General features: G+C 46.6%; 1 protein-coding gene across 1 annotated transcript in view; it reads left to right on the forward strand.

Moving 5' to 3' along the window:
• Positions 1-24144, forward strand: part of LOC110504399 (AF4/FMR2 family member 2) — a 288511-nt gene that overhangs the window by 48560 nt on the left and 215807 nt on the right. The window contains exon 2 of the mRNA XM_036970067.1: positions 7047-7167. Within this exon, the coding sequence (XP_036825962.1) occupies positions 7047-7167 (121 nt within the window). The remainder of the gene's footprint in view (positions 1-7046; positions 7168-24144) is intronic.

A 24144-nucleotide genomic window follows, 5' to 3' on the forward strand; every position in this document is an offset into this window, starting at 1 on the left:
CTGTTTTTATTTTACCTTTATTTTACTAGGCAAGTCAGTTAAAAACAAATTCTTATTTTCAATGACAGCCTAGGAACAGTGGGTTGGTTAACTGCCTTGTTCAGGGGCAGAACAACAGATTTTATCTTGTCAGCTCGGGGATTCGATCTTGCAACCTTTCGGTTACTAGTCCACTGCTCTAACCACTAGGCTACATGTAATGTAATGTCTCACCTCACATGGAAGCTGTGTGTGTGGGTGTAGATGTGGGTGTGGATGATGACAGCTGGAATGTGTTTTCACATGCCCACTAGAAGCAGAGGAGGACAGATAGGACACTGGCACGGCTGCCGTGTGTCACAGCTGGGCTGTGTGTCGACACTGGCACCAACACGGCTAACATGTCACAGCTGTTGACTGTGGTGACAGGAGGGAGCCCTGCTTTCCTCTACACACTGCTACTGCAGACACTAAGTCATCAGGCTACAGCCCTGGAACCTGAGGTAAAATCCTATCCTCACAGCTGTCATCAGGCTACAGCCCTGGGAGCTGAGGTAAAAACCTATCCTCACAGCTGTCATCAGGCTACAGCCCTGGAACCTGCCGTAAAAACCTATCCTCACAGCTGTCATAAGGCTACAGCCCTGGGACCTGCCGTAAAAACCTATCCTCACAGCTGTCATCAGGCTACAGCCCTGGAACCTGCCGTAAAAACCTATCCTCACAGCTGTCATAAGGCTACAGCCCTGGAACCTGGGGTAAAAACCTATCCTCACAGCTGTCATCAAGCTACAGCCCTGGAACCTGGGGTAAAAACCTATCCTCATAGCTGTCATCAGGCTACAGCCCTGGGAGCTGAGGTAAAAACCTATCCTCACAGCTGTCATCAGGCTACAGCCCTGGAACCTGCCGTAAAAACCTATCCTCACAGCTGTCATAAGGCTACAGCCCTGGGACCTGCCGTAAAAACCTATCCTCACAGCTGTCATCAGGCTACAGCCCTAGAACCTGGGGTGAAAATGTTTCCTCACTGGGTTTGCTGCAGAGAGGTGGATAAGAGAGTATTTCTGGACTATGGTAGGGTTCTCTTTAAGAGGCCTCTGTTGTATCCTGTCATTACATCCTACAATATTCAACATGGTAATTACGGCTGTGCCCACTTAAGAAATAGGGAGCAAAGTTCATGCATGTGCCATGTGGAAGAGAAAGGAAAACGGTAAAAAGCATGACAGCTATTGTCTTGTTATTTCTGCATTCTTAAACATAGCACTGTGGCTTTGACAACAGCATATTGTTCAATATGTTCCATTAAAGACAGACACTAGCTTTTCATCATTGGAGGTGTTATTGTATTTTACTTCATACCTTCAGAGGAATGCTTGCTATTTTCAGATGTCTGTTTGTCATTAAATTATATCAGAGAATTCGACATGAAGAATACTGAATTCCCTTGTGATCGCACATCAAACAAAGTTTTCTGTGGCAGGCAGTTAGCTCTCTTCCCAAACCCATCCCCATCCCCATCCCCTCCTCATCCCTCTCCCTCTTGTCTCAATCCCTAAAGCACATCTTTCTATAGAGACTCCAGATACCACCGGACCTGGCAACCCCAGGAACTACAGCTGATAAACCCTCCCAACCTTCTGATCTTCACCACAGTGTCTCTCTTAGAGGAATCAGAATGACAAGGGTTGCCAGATTTTCTCCTTCCCCGCTCCAGCGCTAATAGAGTAGATAAGTAGATCCATATAATTATAAAGCAGTGAAATAATTGTAACAAGAGGCTAAATGCCTAGCTGTAGTTTTAATTAGCCGGTGCTTGAAATTAATAATTGCCACTTTCTAAATCAGAAATCAGTGACTGTTGTTTAGGCTGCTATATTGGAATAATGGTGGGGGGATTGGCTGCTTTTTACATCTCTTTATGTGTTCTTTTCACTGTGCTGCTTGTACACTGGGCCTGGGAGGGGAGGGGGATAAAACCTGGGTCTATTTGGTTATCTTCCAAGTGCAGCATAGCTCAGCCGAGATTAAATTCATTGGGTTTACAGTGGATATCAGTATTAGCTTTTTTATGTTATGTTGGAAAGAACCAGGGGTGGGAGGCCGGCAGTCTGCAGGGGGAAGAGAAGAGAGCTGCCAATGCTACAATTTACAGAGAACATCATCATCGACATCACCATCATCATTATAAAAACCCTCTCTCTGCTATTAAAACCATCGGCGGAATGAGAAAAAATAAAATCAATTCTGGAAATCTTTTTATATATATATATCACATTTCCCATAGGAGTAAAAAGGGCTGAAGCAGCACTGTCGTCTCCTCTGCAGACTAATATCTGTTAGCACTGAAACATCATGCCTCGATCGCTCTTCCCTTAGAGGATAGCTGGCTTTCTACAGTAGTGAGTTAATGATCAGTCTTGACCCCACACCTCATAACAACACTGGTGCATTAGACACAGGACTTAGTGGCAGGGGACTGCCGGGGCACGGGAGCCAATGACAGCTGGAAATTTGATCTATCAGACTGTCAGGGCGCACTGGCAGGTTTGAGCAGGCCCAGAGTAAAGATAACTGACATCTTGCTGTCATTACTGCATGGGCCCGGCCGTCAATCTCTCCCTGCTGCATTCCTCCCCTTCTTTCTCTTCCTGTGTTATTTCTTATTTCCATTAAAACAATCGCCTGTCGCCCTGAAACAGGGTCTCGTTTTTCTTTCCCCAGGCCTCCCTTTTCAAAATAATTTGCTGATTGATTAAATGCTTTGGAAAAGCCATAGGACCCGGAGGTGTGTTTTGAGCAGAGCAAGGGCAGATTGAAGGCAAACTGATTCCAACTCTCTGTCTCTGTCTCATATCTATCACTGCCAATTGCTTGTGCTTCCCAAGTCTGGGATTCTCCTGCGGTGTTCTTCAAAGCAACAGAGTTTGAGATGGGAAATATGTTTATTTGGTTTGAGAAAGCTGGGAAATCTTAGTTCATAATTCTAGGGGTACTGTATTCAGGTATTTAAGTGTGATGGGATTTCCTACTATGTTATTATCACCACCATGTAGCCATTTTGTCACTTTCATTTACATCAGCGTCAATCAACTTCAATCAACTACTAATTTAATTGAAATCATAATAACGAAGAAATGGTAAACAAAATGGCTGAAACATTTAGATGATCACACAGTGCTGGGTATTGTTTAATATGCTGTCTATCTAGAGCGTACCATCTGGTATTTCTAGATGGACAGCAGAGCAGGTACTCAGGCTTTCCATTACCCTTGTCAGTGCATCACTGCTGTGGGAGCTGAGCATCACTGCACTGCTCTGTTCAGTCAACTCTGCTCTGCTCTGTTCTGGTTGCATGTCTCTCTTAGGGTTGGCCCTCTCACCCTATACCACCCTCTAGTCTACACCACCACAGAACACTACCACATTGCTATCACGTCCTCAGCCCTGGCTGGTCCTTCTGCTGCCTGTCTTAATGCCCAGCTCCCCAGCGGGCCCCAGGGGGCCTGGTGATAGCCCGGGGCCAGGATGCTAATGCTGCTACGTCGCTACGCTAGTTCGACTCCCACCTCTTTGGAAAGAGCAACAGCAGCGGAGGTGGAGGAGCGTGGGACATTATGCTAATGAGAGGGCATAGAGCAGGGTTTTTAATCAAGTGTTGGTAGTGGTCGGACAGCCATAGGACAGCTAGGCACAACTTTTACATCAGCTGACAAAGGAGAAAGCAGACGAATGTTACACTGTGGATTTATTTCGCTGCCGACATGGCTGCTCTGCTCACCAAACAGGCTTAACAAACCTGAATGAAGATATGGAAACCTACCTTTCTGTTTAGGACACCTTTTATGGTCAGTTATTGCAAACATATACTGGGAATGTATTTACTAAATTGGAATATTGGGAAAAAGTCATATTGGTTTTAGTATGCTCTTCATTGTAAAACATACAAGGGTGTAAAAGGGAATCAACATAGACTAAAGAGCCTAGAACTCAAAAGGCCTACACTTTTACACCCGCTGGCCCTTCCCCTCCGTGTTGCTTAATAAACTGTGTCTGGCCCTTCCCCTCCGTGTTGCTTAATAAACTGTGTCTGGCCCTTCCCCTCCGTGTTGGTTAATAAACTGTGTCTGGCCCTTCCCCTCCATGTTGGTTAATAAACTGTGTCTGGCCCTTCCCCTCCGTGTTGGTTAATAAACTGTGTCTGGCCCTTCCCCTCCGTTTTGGTTAATAAACTGTGTCTGGGCCTTCCCCTCCGTGTTGCTTAATAAACTGTGTCTGGCCCTTCCCCTCCGTTTTGGTTAATAAACTGTGTCTGGCCCTTCCCCTCCGTGTTGCTTAATAAACTGTGTCTGGCCCTTCCCCTTCGTGTTGGTTAATAAACTGTGTCTGGCCCTTCCCCTCCGTGTTGGTTAATAAACTGTGTCTGGCCCTTCCCCTCCGTGTTAGTTATTAAACTGTGTCTGGCCCTTCCCCTCCGTGTTGCTTAATAAACTGTGTCTGGCCCTTCCCCTCTGTGTTGCTTAATAAACTGTGTCTGGCCCTTCCCCTCCATGTTGCTTAATAAACTGTGTCTGGCCCTTCCCCTCCGTGTTGCTTAATAAACTGTGTCTGGCCCTTCCCCTCCGTGTTGCTTAATAAACTGTGTCTGGCCCTTCTGCTCTGTGTTGCGTAATAAACTGTGCTTGACCTTCCACTCCGTGTTGCTTAATAAACTGTGTCTGGCCCTTCCCCTCCGTGTTGCTTAATAAACTGTGGCTGGCCCTTCCCCTCCATGTTGCTTAATAAACTGTGTCTGGCCCTTCTGCTCTGTGTTGCGTAATAAACTGTGCTTGACCTTCCACTCCGTGTTGCTTAATAAACTGTGGCTGGCCCTTCCACTCCGTGTTGCTTAATAAACTGTGGCTGGCCCTTCCCCTCCGTGTTGCTTAATAAACTGTGTCTGGCCCTTCCCCTCCGTGTTGGTTAATAAACTGTGTCTGGCCCTTCCCCTCCATGTTGGTTAATAAACTGTGTCTGGCCCTTCCCCTCCGTGTTGGTTAATAAACTGTGTCTGGCCCTTCCCCTCCGTGTTGGTTAATAAACTGTGCTTGACCTTCCGCTCCATGTTGCTTAATAAACTGTGGCTGGCCCTACCTCTCCATGTTGCTTAATAAACTGTGGCTGGCCCTACCTCTCCATGTTGGTTAATAAACTGTGTCTGGCCCTACCGCTCCGTGTTAGTTAATAAACTGTGGCTGGCCCTTCCGCTCCGTGTTGCTTAATAAACTGTGGCTGGCCCTTCCGCTCCGTGTTGCTTAATATTCTGTGGCTGGCCCTTCCACTCTCCTTGTAGGTTAATAAACTGTGGCTGGCCCTTCTGCTCCGTGTTGCTTAATAAACTGTGGCTGGCCCTTCCGCTCTCCTTGTAGGTTAATAAACTGTGGCTGGCCCTTCTGCTCCGTGTTGCTTAATAAACTGTGGCTGGCCCTTCCACTCTCCTTGTAGGTTAATAAACTGTGGCTGGCCCTTCCGCTCCGTGTTGCTTAGTAAAATGTGGCTGGCCCTTCTGCTCCGTGTTGGTTAATAAACTGTGGCTGGCCTTTCCTCTCCGTGTTGGTTAATGAACTGTGGCTGGCCTTTCTGCTCCGTGTTGGTTAATAAACTGCGGCTGGTGCTTCCGCTCCGTGTTGGTTAATGAACTGTGGCTGGCCTTTCTGCTCCGTGTTGGTTAATGAACTGTGGCTGGCTCTTCCGCTTCGTGTTGGTTAATAAACTGTGTCTGGCCCTTCCGCTTCGTGTTGGTTAATAAACTGTGGCTGGCCCTTCCGCTTCGTGTTGGTTAATAAACTGTGGCTGGCCCTTCCGCTTCGTGTTGGTTAATGAACTGTGGCTGGCCTTTCTGCTCCGTGTTGGTTAATGAACTGTGGCTGGCCTTTCCGCTCCGTGTTGGTTAACAAACTGTGGCTGGCCCTTCCGCTCCGTGTTGGTTAATGAACTGTGGCTGGCCTTTCTGCTCCGTGTTGGTTAATAAACTGTGGCTGGCCTTTCTGCTCCGTGTTGGTTAATAAACTGTGGCTGGCCTTTCTGCTCTGTGTTGGTTAATGAACTGTTCTTGACCTTCTACTTCATGTTGGTTAATGAACTGTTCTTGCCCTTCTTCTCTGTGTTGGTTAATGAACTGTGGCTGGCCCTTCTGCTCCGTATTGGTTAATGAACTGTGGCTGGCCTTTCCGCTCCGTGTTGGTTAATGAACTGTTCTTGACCTTCTACTTCATGTTGGTTAATGAACTGTTCTTGCCCTTCCGCTCTGTGTTGGTTAATGAACTGTGGCTGGCCCTTCCGCTCCGTGTTGCTTAATAAACTGTGGCTGGCCCTTCCGCTCCGTGTTGCTTAATAAACTGTGGCTGGCCTTTCTGCTCCATGTCGGTTAATAAACTGTGGCTGGCCCTTCCACTCTGTGTTGAAAAATAAACTCTGCTTGACCTTCTGTTCCATGTTGCTTAATAAACTGTGGCTGGCCCTTCTACTCAGTGTTGGTTAATGAACTGTGGCTGGCCTTTCCGCTCCGTGTTGGTAAATTAACTGTGATTGCCCTTCTGCTCCGTGTTTGTAAATAAACTGTGGCTGGCCCTTCCGCTCCGTGTTTGTAAATAAACTGTGGCTGGCCCTTCTGCTCCGTGTTGGTTAATAAACTGTGTCTGGCCCTACTGCTCCGTGTTGGTTAATAAACTGTGGCTGGCCCTTCCGCTCCGTGTTGGTTAATAAACTGTGGCTGGCCCTTCCGCTCCGTGTTGGTTAATAAACTGTGTCTGGCCCTTCCACTCCGTGTGGCTTCCCTCACATCTCAATGTTTCTCTGTGGCAGGGCTCTCGGACCCTGTGTCTAAGAGAGCTACCCTCCTTTAGGTTTTGCAACAACCCCAGTTGTAACTAACCTCATTCAGCTTATCAACCAGCTAATTATTAATGAGTTACAGGATGGTAGATCTCCCGGAACAGGGTTGGAGAACCCTGCAGTCTATCATGACAGATGTGATTACTCTGACAGACCTGGTGTTGTCTTCTTCTTCTTCTCTCCCCATGCAGTCATTATGAGCAGGACCGCAATGCGCTCAAGAAGAGGGAGTGGGAGCGTCGGACTCAGGAGGTGCAGCAGGACGAAGATCTCTTCTCCTCTGGGTTTAATCTCTTTGGGGAGCCATACAAGGTAAGGGCCTGGGAAGGAAGAAAGGAAGGAAGGAAGGAAGGGCGTGAGGAGTTGGGAAGGAGGTCAGTCAGCATGCAGCATCCCATCTCCCATCACTTTTCCTAGGGCATCGCCTGGCAGCAAGCATGATGTAAGGTGCTAGATAAAATAAGTTTATTCTCCCAGCTTCTACACCCCTCCCTAATATACCCCAGCTTCTACCCCCCATTATTCCTCCAGCTTCTACCCCCATTATACCCCTAGCTTCTACAACCCCCGATTACTCCTCCAGCATCTACCCCCCATTATTCACCCAGATTCTACCACCCCCATTATTCCTCCAGCTTCTACCCACCATTATAAACCCAGCTTCTACCCCCCCATTATACCTCCAATTTCTGCCCCCCCATTATAACACCAGCTTAAACCACCATTATACCCCCACCTTCTACCCCCCCCCCCCCCAATACACCTGCAGCTTCAACCCCCCCCCCCCATTATACCTACAGCTTCTGCCCCCCCATTATTCCCACAGGTTCTACCCCTTCATTATAACCCCAGCTTCTACCCCCCTTGTTATTCCCCCAGCTTCTGACCCCCATCATACACCCAGCTTCGACACCCCCAATATACCTGCAGCTTCAACCCCCCCATTATACCTATAGCTTCAGCCCCCCCATTATACCTATAGCTTCAGCCCCCCCATTATACCTATAGCTTCAGCCCCCCCATTATTCCCACATCTTCCTCCCCCTCATTATAACCCCAGCTTCTAACCCCCTTGTTATTCCCCCAGCTTCTGACCCCCCATCATACACCCAGCTTCGACACCCCCCCCCCCATTATACCCCTACCTTCTACCCCCCATTATTACTCCAGCTTCCACTCCCCCATTATTACACAAGCTTCTATACCCACCCCATAATACACCCAGCTTCCGCCCCCCCTCCCCCGTTATACCTTCATCTTCTCCCCCCTATTATTTATCCAGCTTCTACTCCCCATATTTCTCCAGCTTCTACCTCCATTATTCCCCCATCTTCTAACTCCTCATTATAACCCCAGCCCCCCCCCCCCTCATTCACCCAGCTTGACACCTTCCCCATTAAACCCCAGCTTCTACCACATGTTATTAATCCAGCTTCCACCACCCATTATTTCCCAAGCTTCTACACCCACCCCATAATACCACCATCTTCTAGCGCCCCTCCCCATTATACCTCCATCTTCTACCCCCCCATTATTTCTCCAGCTTCTACACCCCCATTATTTCTCCAGCTTCTACCCCCCCATTATTTCTTTAGCTTCTACCCCCCCCCCCCCATTATTTCTCCAGCTTCTACCCCCCATATTTCTCCAGCTTCTACCCCATCCCATTATTTCTCCAGCTTCTACGCCCCCCATATTTCTCCAGCTTCTACCCCCCCATTATTTCTCCAGCTTCTACCCCCCATTATTTATCCAGCTTCTACCCCCCCATTATTTCTCTAGCTTCTACCCCCCCATATTTCTCCAGCTTCTACCCTCCCATTATTTCTCCAGCTTCTACCCCCCATATTTCTCCAGCTTCTACCCTCCCATTATTTCTCCAGCTTCTACCCCCCAATTATTCTCCCAGCTTCTACCTTCATTATAAACCCAGCGTCTACCCCCCTATTATTCCCCCAGCTTCTACCCCATTACAAGCTCAGCTTCTACCCCCCCTCCCCACTATGCGTCCATCCTGTACCCCCCCAGCGTCTACCCCTCTATTATTCCCCCAGCTTCTACCCCATTACAAGCTCAGCTTCTACCCCCCTCCCCACTATGCGTCCATCCTGTACCCCCATTATACCCCCAGCTTCTACCCCCTATTATTCCCCCAGCTTCAATCCCCCCCATTTTACACCTGCTTCGACCCCCTCATTAAAACACCCAGCTTCTACCACCCATTAGTCTTTCAGCTTCTACCCCCCCCCCAATTTACCCACAGCTTCTACCCCCCAATTATTCCCCCAGTGTCTACCCCCTCATTATACCCCCAGCTTCTATCCCCCTATTATTTCCCCAGCTTCTAACCCCCATTATTCACCCCAGCTTCTACACCCTCATTATACCCCAAGCTTCTAACCCACATTATTCCTCCAGCTTCACCCAGCTTCTATCTTCCAATTATTCCTCCAGCTTCACCCAGCTTCTATCTTCCAATTATTCCCCCAGCTTCTACCCCATTATACACTCAGCTTCTACACCCCCATTATACTCCAGCTTTTACCCCCCCATTATTCCCTCAGCTTCTACCCCCAACTTCTACCCCCCATTATTCCTCCAACTTCCACCCCCCATTATTCATCCAACTTCCACCCCCCTATTATAGCCCAAGCTTCAACCTTTCCCATTATACCCCCTACACCCCACCCCATTATACCCCATCTTCTGCTCCCCCATTAACCCCCAGCTTTTATTCCCCCAGCATTCCATGAGCTTCTACCTCCCCCATTATTCCCCCAGCTTCTGCCACGCCCTATTATTCCTCCAGCTTCTACTACCTTTATATCCCCAAGTTCAACATCTCCCCATTATACCCCAAACTTCAACCCTTCCCATTGTACCATCTACACCCCTCCCCATTATACCCCAAACTTCAACCCTTCCCATTGTACCATCTACACCCCTCCTCATTATACCCCATCTTCTGCTCCCCCATTATTCCCCCTGCTTCTACCTCCCCCATTATTCCTGCAACTTCTAGCCCCCCCCATTATTCCTCCAACTTCTACCCCCCATTATTTGCCCAGCTTCTACCACTCCCTGTTATTCCACCAGCTTCTACTCCCCCATTATTCACCCAGTTTCTACCACCCCCTATTCTTCCTTCATCTTCTACACCCCATTATACCCCAGCTTCAACCACCTCATTTCCCCCCCATCTTCTACCCCATTATACCCCCATCTTCAACCCCTCCCATTATAACAACTACACCCACCATTATTCCCCAAACTTCAACCCTTCCCATTGTACCATCTACACCCCTCCTCATTATACCCCATCTTCTGCTCCCCCATTATTCCCCCTGCTTCAACCTCTCCCATTATACCACCTACACCCCCCATTATACCCCAGCTTTTGCTCCCCCGTTATTCCCCCAGCTTCTTCTCCCCCGTTATTCCCTCAGATTCTACCACCCCCTATTATTCCACCAGTTTCTACCCCCCCGATTATTCCACCAGCTTCCAACCCCCCCATTATTCACATAGCTTCTACCACCCCCTATTATTCCTCCAGCTTTTACCCCCATTATACCCTAGCTTCTACCCCCCATTATTCCTCAAACTTCAACCCCTCAGTATTCCTCAACTTCTACCCCCCATTATACTCCCAGCTTCAACCCCTCCCATTATACCACCTACACCACCCCATTATAACCCAGCTTCTGCTCCCCATTATTCCCCCAGCTTCTACTCACCATTGTTCCCCCAGCTTCTACTCCCCATTGTTCCCCCAGCTTCTACCACTCCCTATTATTCCACCAACCCCCCCCCCCCACAATTATTCACCCAGCTTCTACCCCCCATTATACCCCAGCTTCTACACCCCCGCCCCATTGTACTCCAGCTTCTACCCCATCATTATTCCCCAAGCTTCTACCCCCACCATTATTCCCCAAGCTTCTAACCCCCATTATTCCAGCAACTTCTACCCCCATTAAAGCCCCAGCTTCTTCACCCCCCCAATATACTACAGCTTCTACCCCCATTGTTCCCCCGAGCTTCTACCCCCCCCCCCCGTTATTCCTTCAACTTCTACCCCCACATTATTCCTTCAACTTCTACCCCCCCATTATTCCTCCAACTTCTACCCTCCATTATTCCTCCAACTTCCACCCCCCATTATTCATCCAACTTCCACCCCCCCATTATACCCCCCGCTTCAACCCCTTCCATTATACCACCTACACCCCCCATTATACCCCAGCTTCTACTCCCCATTGTTCCCCCAGCTTCTACCACTCCCTATTCCCCCCTCAATTATTCACCCAGCTTCTACCACCCCCTATTATTCCTCCAGCTTCTACCCCCATTATACCCCAGCTTCTACCCCCCCATTATTCAACCAGCTTCTACCCCCATTATACCCCCAGCTTCTACACCCCTGTCCCATTGTACGCCAGCTTCTACCCCGCCATTATTCCCCGAGCTTCTACCCCCACCATTATTCCCTGAGCTTCTAACCCCCATTATTCCACCAGCTTCTATCCCCATTATACCCCCAGCTTCTTCACCCCCCATTATACTCCAGCTTCTACCCCATTATTCCCCGAGCTTCTACCCCCCATTATTCCTTCAACTACTCTCCCCCCATTATTCCTCCAACTTCTACACCCCCTCATCATACCCCCAGCTTCAACCGCTTCCATTATACCACCTGTCCCCCCCCCCCCCCCCCCAATGTATAGATGTAGAGAACACATCCAAGTAGTTAATTCCCTGTTCCTGACCGGTCTCTTCAGTCTGTCTCCAGTCTACTCTGGCTCCTCCAGTCGTTGGGCTAGTAGTTAATTCCCTGTTCCTGACCGGTCTTGTCAGTCTGTCTCCAGTCTACTCTGGCTCCTCCAGTCGTTGGGCGAGTAGTTAATCCTCTGTTCCTGACCAGTCTCGTCAGTCTGTCTCCAGTCTACTCTGGCTCCTCCAGTCGTTGGGCTAGTAGTTAATTCCCTGTTCCTGACCAGTCTCGTCAGTCTGTCTCCAGTCTACTCTGGCTCCTCCAGTCGTTGGGCTCCATCAGTGTCTGCCAGTCTCCAAATGCACAGTTTTCACCGCCTGTGTGTGTTCTCTTTGTGTGTTACTAGATGAATGAGATGCCACAGATGGTCAAAACAGTATTTCTATAGCGGGTGAATAGCAGCTTGTTCTATGGCTACCGATATGTGCTATTACTTTATGTTATATTAATTAAAGGGATTGGAGACCACTGACTGCATCCAAGCAGATTACTGTCCGTATGGGGGCTGCAGGCATAGACAGCTAATGTGGACAGGATAAGATATCACAGGCTTTGAAGTGTTCTAAATGATCTGCTTCTCAATATTTTTGTAATGCTTTTCTTTACATGCCATGATGATATTATGTTTTGCTGTGGCATGTATTCAATTGTACATCAAACACATCCCTTAGGTCCCATATTGTCCATAGGAATGATGTACAGTAGAGTAATGACAAATGTGAAAGACGATTACACCTTTCTCCTGTAAGTCATGGAGGTGCCAAGCAGTCTCAGTCCTTCATGTATCCCCTGCTCACGGTATGATGTATCCATTGGCTGACTGGCTGCAGACAGATACTAGAGAAGAGTGTGTGTGTGTGTGTGTGTGTGTGTGTGTGTGTGTGTGTGTGTGTGTGTGTGTGTGTGTGTGTGTGTGTGTGTGTGTGTGTGTGTGTGTGTGTGTGTGTGTGTGTGTGTGTGTGTGTGTGTGTGTGTGTGTGTGTGTGTGTGTGTGTGCTAAGCAGTGTCAATAGAGAGGGATTCTCCCGTGGATGTGTTGTGAGAGCAGGATCAATGGGAGGCTAAAGTTTGAGGGCAGTCAGGCCACTGTTCCCTAGCCTGGCCTGAGATCTCTCAGCTAACTAAATGGACAGATTCGAGACTCAGTCAAGAGGACAGTCATGTGTTCTGGAACCTAATTTCCCTGACTGAAAGAAGTAGGTTGAGTGGGCGCTCAGATGAAGATGAACGGGCATGTTTTGTGTGTGTGAACGTGTGTAACTATACTTGTGGGGACCAACTGGGAACGTTTTGTTAGTCCCCACAAGGTCAAATGCTATTTGTAGGGGGTTTGGGGTTAAGGTTAGAATTAGTGTTAGGGTTAGAATTAGGTTTATGGTTAAGAACTAGGGTTAGTTAGGGTTCCTGAGTGGCACAGCAGTCTAAGGCACTGCATCTCAGTGGTTGAGGCATCACTACAGATCCTTGTTCAATTTCAGGCTGTATAACAACTGGCTGTGATTGGGAGTCCCATAGGGTGGCGCACAATTGGCCCAGTATTGTCTGCCTTAGGGTTTGGCTGGGGTAGGCTGTCATAGGAAATAAGATTGTGCTCTTAACTGACTTTCCTAGTTAAATAAAACATGAAATAACGTTTTAGTGTTAAGGTTAGGTCTCGGTCACTGTAACAGTCCTAGCATGTGTGGGTGGGTGGGTGGGTGGGGGTTGGTTCTTCTATCCTTGTGGGGACCTAAAATCCACAAAAGTCCCCACAAGGATAGTAAAACAAGGAACATTTTCAATGAGGACAAAGGCTATTTTAAGCTTAGGGGTTAGGGTAAGGGTTTAGGGTTAGCAGTTAGGTTTAGGGTATGGCTAAGGGTGATGGTTTAAGGGTTAGGGAAAATATGATTTTTAGGTACCCATGCGGATAGATAAACAGCGTGTGTGTGTGTGTGTGTGTAGAGGAAGAGGAATGCACTGGCCCAGCATTCCTCTAGTGAGCAAGCAGACAGACAGCAGGGGTAATGGGGAAAGGTACTCTCTCAGTTTTTTATTTATTTTTATTTATTTTACCTTTATTTAACTAGGCAAGTCAGTTAAGAACAAATTCTTATTTTCAATGACGGCCTAGGAACAGTGGGTTAACTGCCTGTTCAGGGGCAGAGCGACAGATTTGTACCTTGTAAGCTTGGGGATTTGAACTTGCAACCTTTCGGTTGCTAGTCCAACGCTCTGCCGCCAGTTTGGGTGGGTGGACTTGTACAACCCCACAATCAGACAAAGAGCAACTTGTTAGCCTTTCAGTAAATCTCCCAAATAATGTTTGCAATTTGACGTTTAACCTGGTTCACTTTAATTTACATTAACAACAGTTGAAGGACCAAGATCTTGGCAACTGTGCCATACAGATTGCTAAATAGTTGTGAAGAGATTTTTAATTGACCCTAGAGATCTAAAATTGACCCTAGAAATAGTACTGTTAGGAGATCTGGAGAGACCGGGTCAGTCAATTACTAATATACTAATACTCTTAGTAAAAGTATTCATCTTCAACTCGCAATCTGTGGATTCTATTCGATTAGATGGATTGAAATTGTATGTTAAACATCACAGCACAGTTGAAAGATATACACTGCATAGAAATATGAAGAGGGTGGCCAGCAGAGATAGGTGGGATGGGCTGAGGGAAGCTGAAGGTTGGGATGTGGAATTGGAGACAACTGGGAGTGGAGTTGCTGTGCAGGAGATAGAATAATGGTCAAAAATTAAAGTAAAAAATAAAGTCAAAATTAAACATAATAAAAATAAAGTTTGAATGACATTGAGGGGCAGTGTTTTTACAGCTAATGCCGATTTGCCTGAGGCTGATGCCGTGCAGGTGTTTGTACACAGGCATGTACACACATACTCATTCAAATACACACAGACACACACACATGTAATAGTGAAGTTGGCATTGCTATTATGATTTTAGTTGTCCATGATGTCCTTTGTTTAAAAAATATATTAGTTCATTAGTTCATTTTCTTGGTTGTTGGTGCATTGGGGGGTTCTTGGGGGTGAGGAATGGAATGAATTGTATTTTTATTACATTTTATCTTCTTGGGGGTGGTTGAGGGACAGCTTTTGGGGAACTGTGGGGGGATCATGGAGGATTCAGGTTTACGTTTTTTGGCCTGGTCTGAGATCTGTCAACGTGCCCTTGAGCAGGGCATTTACCCTGGATGCTTCTGTGTGTCGCTCTGAATGGGAATCTGTTGGATGACTGGTATGATGTAGTTGTTGAGGGCTTCACTGCAAGTATATTGTATATTTCGGATATTCAAAAAATATATAGATATAAATAAGAAAAGAAAAATAAATAAGCACAAACAACAGTTGTAGTACAGTAAGGTTACCTATGAACTTGATGTAGTGTCAGCAATGGAACTGCATTGTCCTAAAAATAGATAGATGGCTTTAATCAGGCTATACTGTAGTTAGTGGTTTAGAGTAAAATAGATAGATGGCTTTAATCAGGCTATACTGTAGTTAGTGGTTTAGAGCCTGAGACAGATCTATGCTCCACACTCCTACAGTGTCATTGACTCAGCTACTTAATAGTCATTGATGTCATCACATCTGCAGGAGAATGGACACTCCACTCCAGGCTTCAGTGTCCGGGCATGTAAACTGGGGAATTTAAGGGCCGGTAAAATTATGTGTGTTTAGAAACCAATGTGTGCTGTTAGTGCTTGGCTGGTTCAGCGATGCTTTCTCTTTAGCCCTCTCTCTCTCTACTTCTTCCTCTCTCTCTCCCTCTCCCAGCCCAGTGCTCAGTAGAGAGTAATAGCAATACTTTCCTCTCCTCTTTCCTCTCCTCTTTCCTTTCCTCTTTCCTCTCCTCTTTCCTCTCCTCATCTCAGGCCGCTATTAGTTAATCCCACTTTAATCCTGTTTAATGGAACTATGCTGTTAGCAGCTATTTGGGACTGATTTACTGCTTTCCACTGGCACCTAGAGAGACGCCCCAGAGCAGAGGAGTGCTGGCTGTACCTTCAGAAGCCCCCTGGACTCCTCCTGGCTCCTAGTCTCCCTGGTTCCCCTGCCCCCCATGGTCCCCCAGCCCCCCCCCCCCCCCCCGGTCCCTCCTTCTCCCTGGTCCCCCAGTGGTCTGCCCCGGTACTGGATGTTTTAGTCATGGGCACCAGCGTTACCATTGAGGAGCAGACCCCTAGAGATAGAGAAGGAGATACATTCATTAATTTTATGCTAATATGGCTCTCCAGGGGTGTAAAAGATGTCATATAAAACACTTTTCTTTTTTAAATGCAATTGTATTTTCCCCTAATCTTCATCATTCATTGCGACATATCAAATTATTTGTCATTTACATTCCCAGTTTCTTTCAGAATTGTATTGTGGTTCATAGCTGAGTCTACCTTACATCTGCTAGCTCCTGGATCCCCTGCTGTTGTTAGTGCTCTATTGATTTAAGATTATTCGTGCTAGGTGTTTACTCATGTGGGTCCATATTGATGCTCTTTATTGGGAAGCACTAATGGATATTATGCAAACTGCTGAGGCATTCTGCTCCTGCAGCAGTGAGGAGGGAAGGCTTTTACAGGCAAAGATAACCAGAATGGTTTACAAAGGAGAGAGACCATTTAACAGATAACTGCTGGATGAGTCTTTGCTCTGCGTCTTTCACTCATTCTTTTTTGTTATTTTTCATATTTATGTTAATTTCCATATTGAAGGCAAATTACATTACTGTAAAATGATAATCGCAATTGAACATTGCCAATCCCATGACAAGCAGTGAGGGAGAAGAATACACATAATTTCATCAGTCTCAGTCCAGGGTAGTTACAGTACATATCATCAGTCTCAGTCCAGGGTAGTTACAGTACATATCATCAGTCTCAGTCCAGGGTAGTTACAGTACATATCATCAGTCTCAGTCCAGGGTAGTTACAGTACATATCATCAGTCTCAGTCCAGGGTAATTACAGTACATATCATCAGTCTCAGTCCAGGGTAGTTATGTATTATCGTATCCCTGTAGCGTATCCCTGTAGTGTGTCCCTGTGTAGCGTGTCCTTGTAGTGCATCCCTCTAGCGTAACCCTTTAGCGTGTCCCTTTAGCGTATCCATGTAGCGTGTCCCTGTAGCATTTCCCTGTAGTGTTTCCCTTTAGTGTGTCCCTGTAGTGCATCCCTCTAGCATAACCCTGTAGCGTAACCCTGTAGCGTGTCCCTGTAGCGTGACCCTGTAGCGTGTCCCTTTAGCGTATCCATGTAGTGTGTCCCTGTAGTGTTTCCCTTTAGTGTGTCCCTGTAGTGCATCCCTCTAGCGTAACCCTGTAGTGTATCCCTGTAGCTTAACCCTGTAGTGTATCCCTGTATCCCTGTAGCATATCCTTGAAGCGTTTCCCTGTAGTGTATCCCTGTAGCTTAACCCTGTAGCATATCCCTGTAGCTTAACCCTGTAGCATATCCCTGTAGCGTATCCCTGTAGCTTAACCCTGTAGCTTATCCCTGTAGCGTATCCCTGTAGCGTATCCCTTTAGCATATCCCTGTAGCTTAACCCTGTAGCATATCCTTGTAGCGTATCCCTGTAGCGTATCCCTGTAGCATATCCCTGTAGCTTAACCCTGTAGCATATCCCTGTAGCTTAACCCTGTAGCATATCCCTGTAGCGTATCCCTGTAGCGTATCCCTGTAGCTTAACCCTGTAGCGTATCCCTGTAGCATATCCCTGTAGCTTAATCCTGTAGCATATCCCTGTAGCTTAACCCTGTAGCATATCCCTGTAGCTTAACCCTGTAGCATATCCCTGTAGCGTATCCCTGTAGCGTATCCCTGTAGCTTAACCCTGTAGCGTATCCCTGTAGCATATCCCTGTAGCTTAATCCTGTAGCATATCCCTGTAGCTTAACCCTGTAGCGTTTCCCTGTAGTGTTTCCCTTTAGTGTGTCCCTGTAGTGTTTCCCTGTAGTGTTTCCCTTTAGTGTGTCCCTGTAGTGCATCCCTCTAGCGTAACCCTGTAGCGTGTCCCTTTAGCATATCCCTGTAGTGTGTCCCTGTAGCGTTTCCCTGTAGTGTTTCCCTTTAGCGTGTCCCTGTAGCGTGTCCCTTTAGAGTATCCATGTAGTGCACCCCTTTAGCGTTTCCCTGTATCCCTGTAGCATATCCTTGAAGCATTTCCCTGTAGTGTATCCCTGTAGCATATTCCTGTAGTGTCTCCCTGTAGCGTATTCCTGTAGCGTATCGCTGTAGCGTATACCTGTAGCATATCCCTGTAGTGTTTACCTGTGTCCCTGTAGCGTATACCTGTGTCCCTGTAGCGTATACCTGTGTCCCTGTAGCGTATTCCTGTAGCGTATACCTTGTCCCTGTAGCGTATACCTGTGTCCCTGTAGCGTATTCCTGTAGTGTATACCTTGTCCCTGTAGCGTATACCTGTGTCCCTGTAGCGTATTCCTGTAGCGTATACCTTGTCCCTGTAGCGTATACCTGTGTCCCTGTAGCGTATCCATGTAGCGTATCCATGTAGCGTATCCCTGTAGTGTATCCCTGTAGCGTATCCCTGTAGCATATCCCTGTAGTGTTTACCTGTGTCCCTGTAGCGTATCCATGTAGCGTATCCCTGTAGCTTATCCCTGTAGTGTTTACCTGTGTCCCTGTAGCGTATACCTGTGTCCCTGTAGCGTATCCCTGTAGCGTATACCTTGTCCCTGTAGCGTATACCTGTGTCCCTGTAGCGTATCCCTGTAGCGTATACCTTGTCCCTGTAGCGTATCCCTGTAGCATATCCCTGTTGCCTGTGTATTACTTAACATCCTCACAGCATACTCCCTCACAGACAATATATGGAAGATGTGTCAATGTCTTCTACACATTCACAGGTATCCTTGGGAGTCCTTTGGAATTCTCTTTACTATACTGTGATGTCACTACAACAACAACTAGCTGTGCATAAAACCTACTTTCCAATTGTCATACAATATGAATAAGCTCAGTCAAATTAGCTTTAATTATACTCTTTGCTTCTCAGATCTCATCTCAGTTCAATCATAAAGGCTAGCACAAAGCCATGATCCCTCCGATGTGTGTTGTGGTGGGGTGGCAGAGTTGTGTTGGAGTGGCAGGGCTGTGGTGGGGTGGCACAGTTGTGTTGGAGTGGCAGGGCTGTGGTGGGGTGGCAGAGTTGTGTTGGAGTGGCAGGACTGTGGTGGGGTGGCAGAGTTGTGTTGGAGTGGCAGGACTGTGGTGGGGTGGCAGAGTTGTGTTGGAGTGGCAGGGCTGTGGGCGGGTGACAGGGCTGTGGTGGGGTGGTAGGGTTGTGTTGGAGTGGCAGGGCTGTGGTGGGGTGACAGGGCTGTGGTGGGGTGGTAGGGTTGTGTTGGAGTGGCAGGGCTGTGGTGGGGTGGTAGGGTTGTGTTGGAGTGGCAGGGCTGTGGTGGGGTGACAGGGCTGTGGTGGGGTGGTAGGGTTGTGTTGGAGTGGCAAGGCTGTGGTGGGGTGACAGGGCTGTGGTGGGGAGGTAGGGTTGTGATGGCACGCTGGTTTTGAACTGTGGGATCTGACACCTATTTAGACAGCAAACAAAGCCTCCCATTGAGTGACTGTTGGCCTGTACAGAGTTATATTGCCCTAGTCCCCCGACCCAGCACATCACTACTGCTGCCTGCCACCATTCAAAGTCTGTCTCTTTAGTATTCTCCTATTCCAATGCTTTTTCAGATCCTCTCTGCACATATACTCACAAACACATACATACACAAATAAACACACACACACACTTCAACGGAGCTGCTTCCTATTTTAACCCTGTAGCGTGTCCCTGTAGCGTGACCCTTTAGCATATCCCTGTAGTGCATCCCTCTAGCGTAACCCTGTAGCTTGTCCCTGTAGCATGTCCCTGTAGTGCATCCCTCTAGCGTAACCCTGTAGCTTGTCCCTGTAGCATGTCCCTGTATTGCATCCCTCTAGCGTAACCCTGTAGCTTGTCCCTGTAGCATGTCCCTGTAGTGCATCCCTCTAGTGTAACCCTGTAGCTTGTCCCTGTAGAACGTACCTGTAGTGCATCCCTCTAGCGTAACCCTGTAGCTTGTCCCTGTAGCATGTCCCTGTATTGCATCCCTCTAGCGTAACCCTGTAGCTTGTCCCTGTAGCGTGTCCCTATTTTGCATCCCTCTAGTGTAACCCTGTAGCGTGCCCCTGTAGCATGTTCCTGTAGTGTATCCCTGTATCCCTGTAGTGCATCCCTCTAGTGTAACCCTATAGCATGTCCCTGTAGCATGTTCCTGTAGCGTATTCCTGTAGTGCATCCCTCTAGTGTAACCCTATAGCATGTCCCTGTAGCATGTCCCTGTAGCGTATCCCTGTAGTGCATCCCTCTAGTGTAACCCTATAGCATGTCCCTGTAGCATGTCCCTGTAGCATGTCCCTGTAGCGTATCCCTGTAGTGCATCCCTCTAGCATAACCCTGTAGCGTATCCCTGTAGTGCATCCCTCTAGCGTGTCCCTGTAGCGTATCCATGTAGCATGTCGTTGTAGTGTATCCCTGTAGTGCATCCCTCTAGCATAACCCTGTAGCGTGTCCCTGTAGCGTGTCCCTGTAGCGTATCCATGTAGCATATCGTTGTAGTGTATCCATGTAGTGTATCCCTGTACCGTATCCCTGTTATGCTTACTGCGGAAGTTGTCATAATTACTGTGTAAGTCTATGGAATGGGATGAGAACCACAAGCCTCCTAGGTTTTGAATTGATTTCAATGTACCCAGAGGAGGACGGAAACTAGTTGTCCTCTGTCTACACCATGGTGCGACCCTACAGAGTGGTTTTGATGCAAAACAGTGTGTTTTAATCAATTATTTGGTGACATTAATATATTTAGTATAGTTAAATCTAAAAAGGATCATTTCAAATAATTCACTATTTTTATTTGTATGAAATTCACTAAGGATGGTCCTCCCCTTCCTCTGAGGAGCCGCCAATGACCTAGGCCTATAACGCCAATAACCTAGTCCTTTGAGTAACTTTGCTTCAGGTCATGTAATTATATGAACAAAGGAATCTAACCTGAGAGCCCTTTGGAGCAGGACATGTAATGTCCATGGCCTTTTCATTGCAAAAGTCCTGATCTTCTCAAAAATACATGTTTGCCGGCTTTTGTCCAGTCTGGGGGATGCTTTCATCTCTGGGAGGAAGGACATAAACATTGTACAGCAGCTGAAACTTGGTTCCATCTTTGTGGAAGCTCATTGGCCACAACAACACTAGGCTCCAGGCAAATAAAGCTGTAAAGGAGGAAAACGGATAAAAATAAAAATGTTTAATATTTTCAAATGTGCAGAATTTCGGCCAAATTCATCTCGTTTAGTCTTCTCCCGCTGCCGGTCAGTGGGCTTCCTCTCAATACCATATTTGGGAGTGGATGGATATGGTTGTGAGTGGAAACACCAAGCGGATGCTTCACATACACCCGTTGAAATATGTCTCATTCATTTATCTGTGGCAACACTTTGCATGTAGTCCATGATGAAAATACTAGTAAATTCAATGGATCTTTGAAATATCGGCAGTAGGACGGAGCAGGATTTACCATTTAACAAAGAAGTCTTGAGTGACAGAATGGACTCTCTTTCTCGTGAATGTCCCAGCCCCCTCATTATCTCAACCAATCATGGCTAGGCAAGATTCTGTATTCTCCGTGTCTAAACAGTTGTGATTTCACATTTTATTTATATTTACAGATTACGTACAACTTTGTTATTTAAGGCACGTGAAAGTTAAAGAAGGCATTTCTGAAGGAAAAAATATAAATTTGGATGAATTTGGTGGGACGTTCAAATGCCTCTCCTTTGAAGTAGTGACGTGCATCATAACGGGTCACATTTAGCCTTTATTCCATGAAGATAAGGTGCTGTAACACAGTGGACTAATCATTGTTTAGAACCTGCTACAGTATATAATGAGATTTTAAATTACATCAGATGATATAATATTATATATTTTAATGAATAAATAAAACATATATTAATATATACAGTACCAGTCAAAAGATTGGACACACCTCCTCATTCAAGGGTTTTTCTTTATTTTTACTATTTTCTACATTGTAGAATAATGGTGATGACATCAAAACGATGAAATAACACATATAGAATCATGTAATAACCAAAAAATTGTTTAACAATTCAAATTATATTCTATATTTGAGATTCTTCAAAGTAGCCACCGTTTGCCTTGATGACAGCTGTCAACGTATGTGCTACTGGTGTTGAAGTCAGGTGCAGGAGAGCAGAGAGTTGTGCTCTACTGGTGTTGAAGTCAGGTGCAGGAGAGCAGAGAGTTGTGCTCTACTGGTGTTGAAGTCAGGTGCAGGAGAGCAGAGAGTTGTGCTCTACTGGTGTTGAAGTCAGGTGCAGGAGAGCAGAGAGTTGTGCGCTACTGGTGTTGAAGTCAGGTGCAGGAGAGCAGAGAGTTGTGCTCTACTGGTGTTGAAGTCAGGTGCAGGAGAGCAGAGAGTTGTGCTCTACTGGTGTTGAAGTCAGGTGCAGGAGAGCAGAGAGTTGTGCTCTACTGGTGTTGAAGTCAGGTGCAGGAGAGCAGAGAGTTGTGATCAGGCGCACACTTTATTCGGCAGAAGCAGACAACCGACGGACGCAACAGTGTCCAACAAACCTCCAGCCAAAGGCAAAAGTGCAAAGCGCGACAAAGTCACAAATAAGCAAAAATGTTTAACAATTAAACATACTCCGGGTTGAAATATAGTACCCGGGGGAAAACCAGCTAGGCGCGTCAATACAAAACACGTAACAAAACAATCCCACACAAAGACATGGGGGGAACAAGACAAAACAAATGGAACAATGAAAAATGGAGCGGCAATGGCCGATGCCGTCGACCGCCGAACGCTGCCCGAACAAGGAGGGGAGCCGACTTCGGCGGAAGTCGTGACAACAGCTTTGCACACTCTTGGAATTCTCTCAACCAACTTCATGAGGTAGTCAGTTGGAATGCATTTCCATTAACAGGTGTGCCTACTTAAACATACATTTGTGGAATTTCTTTCCTTCTTAATACGTTTGAGCCAATCAGTTGTGTTTTTGTGTGTCTTTTGGTAAAAGGCAAAGTCCTTATTATGGCAACAGCTCAAATAAGCACAGAGAAACAACAGTCTATAATTACTTTAAGAAATTAAAGTCAGTCAATCCTGAACATTTCAAGAACTTTGAAAGTTTCTTCAAGTGCAGTCACAAAAATCATCAAGTGCTATGATGAAACTGGCTCTCATGAGGACCACCACAGGAAAGGTAGACCCAGAGTTACCTGCACCTTAGATTGCAGCCCAAATAAATGCTTCACAGAGTTCAAGTAACAGACACTTCTCAACATCAACTGTTCAAAGGAGACTGCGTGAATCAGGGCTTCATGGTTGAATTGCTGCAAGGAAACCACTACTAAAGGACACCAATAAGAAGAAGAGAATTGTTTTGGCCAAGAAACACGAGCAATGGACATTAGACCGGTGGAAATCTGTCCTTTGGTCTGATGAGTCCAAATTTGAGATTTGTGAGACGGAGAGTAGGTGAACGGATATTGTTCGTATGTGTGGTTCCCACCGTGAAGCATGGAAGAGGAGGTGTGCATTTCTGGTGACACTGTCTGTGATTTATTTAGAATTAAAAGAACACTTAACCAGCATGGCTACCACAGCATTCTGCAACGATACACCATCCCATCTGGTTTGTGCTTAGTGGGACTATCATTTGTTTTTCAACAGGACAACGACCCAACACACCTCCATGCTGTATAAGGGCTATTTGACCAAGAATGAGAGTGATGGAGTGCTGCATCAGACGACCTTGCCTCCACAATCACCCGACCTCAACCCAATTGAGGTTTGGGTTTGGGATGAGTTGGACCGCAGAGTGGAAGAAAAGCAGCTCAGCATATGTGGGAACACCTTCAAGACTGTTGGAAAAGCATTCATGAAGCTGGTTGAGAGAATGCCAAGAGTGTGCAAAGCTGTCATCAATCTAAAATGTATTTAGATTTGTTTAACACATTTTTGGTTACTACATTATTCCATATGTGTTATTTCGTTGTTTTGATGTCTTCACTATTATTCTACAAAGTAGAAAATAGTAACCAATAAATAAAAACGCTCAAATGAGTAGTGTCCAACCTTTTGACAGGTACTGTATAAAAACATCAATTTACAGCAGTGTAACTTATCTGTGAATAAATTCTATAGTAGATATCCAGATAAAGTGAGATTGTTATACTTCTACTGCCTAGTGAAGTTACTCCTTTCATCACCTGAAGTTAGTCTCTATCCAGAGCAGTCAGACTGCAGTCAGTGCACTGAAGGACAGCCCTGCTCCAAACCCAGCAGCCCAGGGCTCATTCCTTCTTTACACAAGAGCCCTTTGTGCCCTGTCTTTGCACTCACTGAGAACGACAGCGTCTGGGAGGTCTACAAGTGCCCCTTCAACATCACACTCACTAAAAATACTGAGCCCTCACCGCATGACTT

The sequence above is a fragment of the Oncorhynchus mykiss genome, chromosome 31, assembly GCF_013265735.2.
Source record: "Oncorhynchus mykiss isolate Arlee chromosome 31, USDA_OmykA_1.1, whole genome shotgun sequence".
NCBI lineage: Eukaryota > Metazoa > Chordata > Actinopteri > Salmoniformes > Salmonidae > Oncorhynchus > Oncorhynchus mykiss.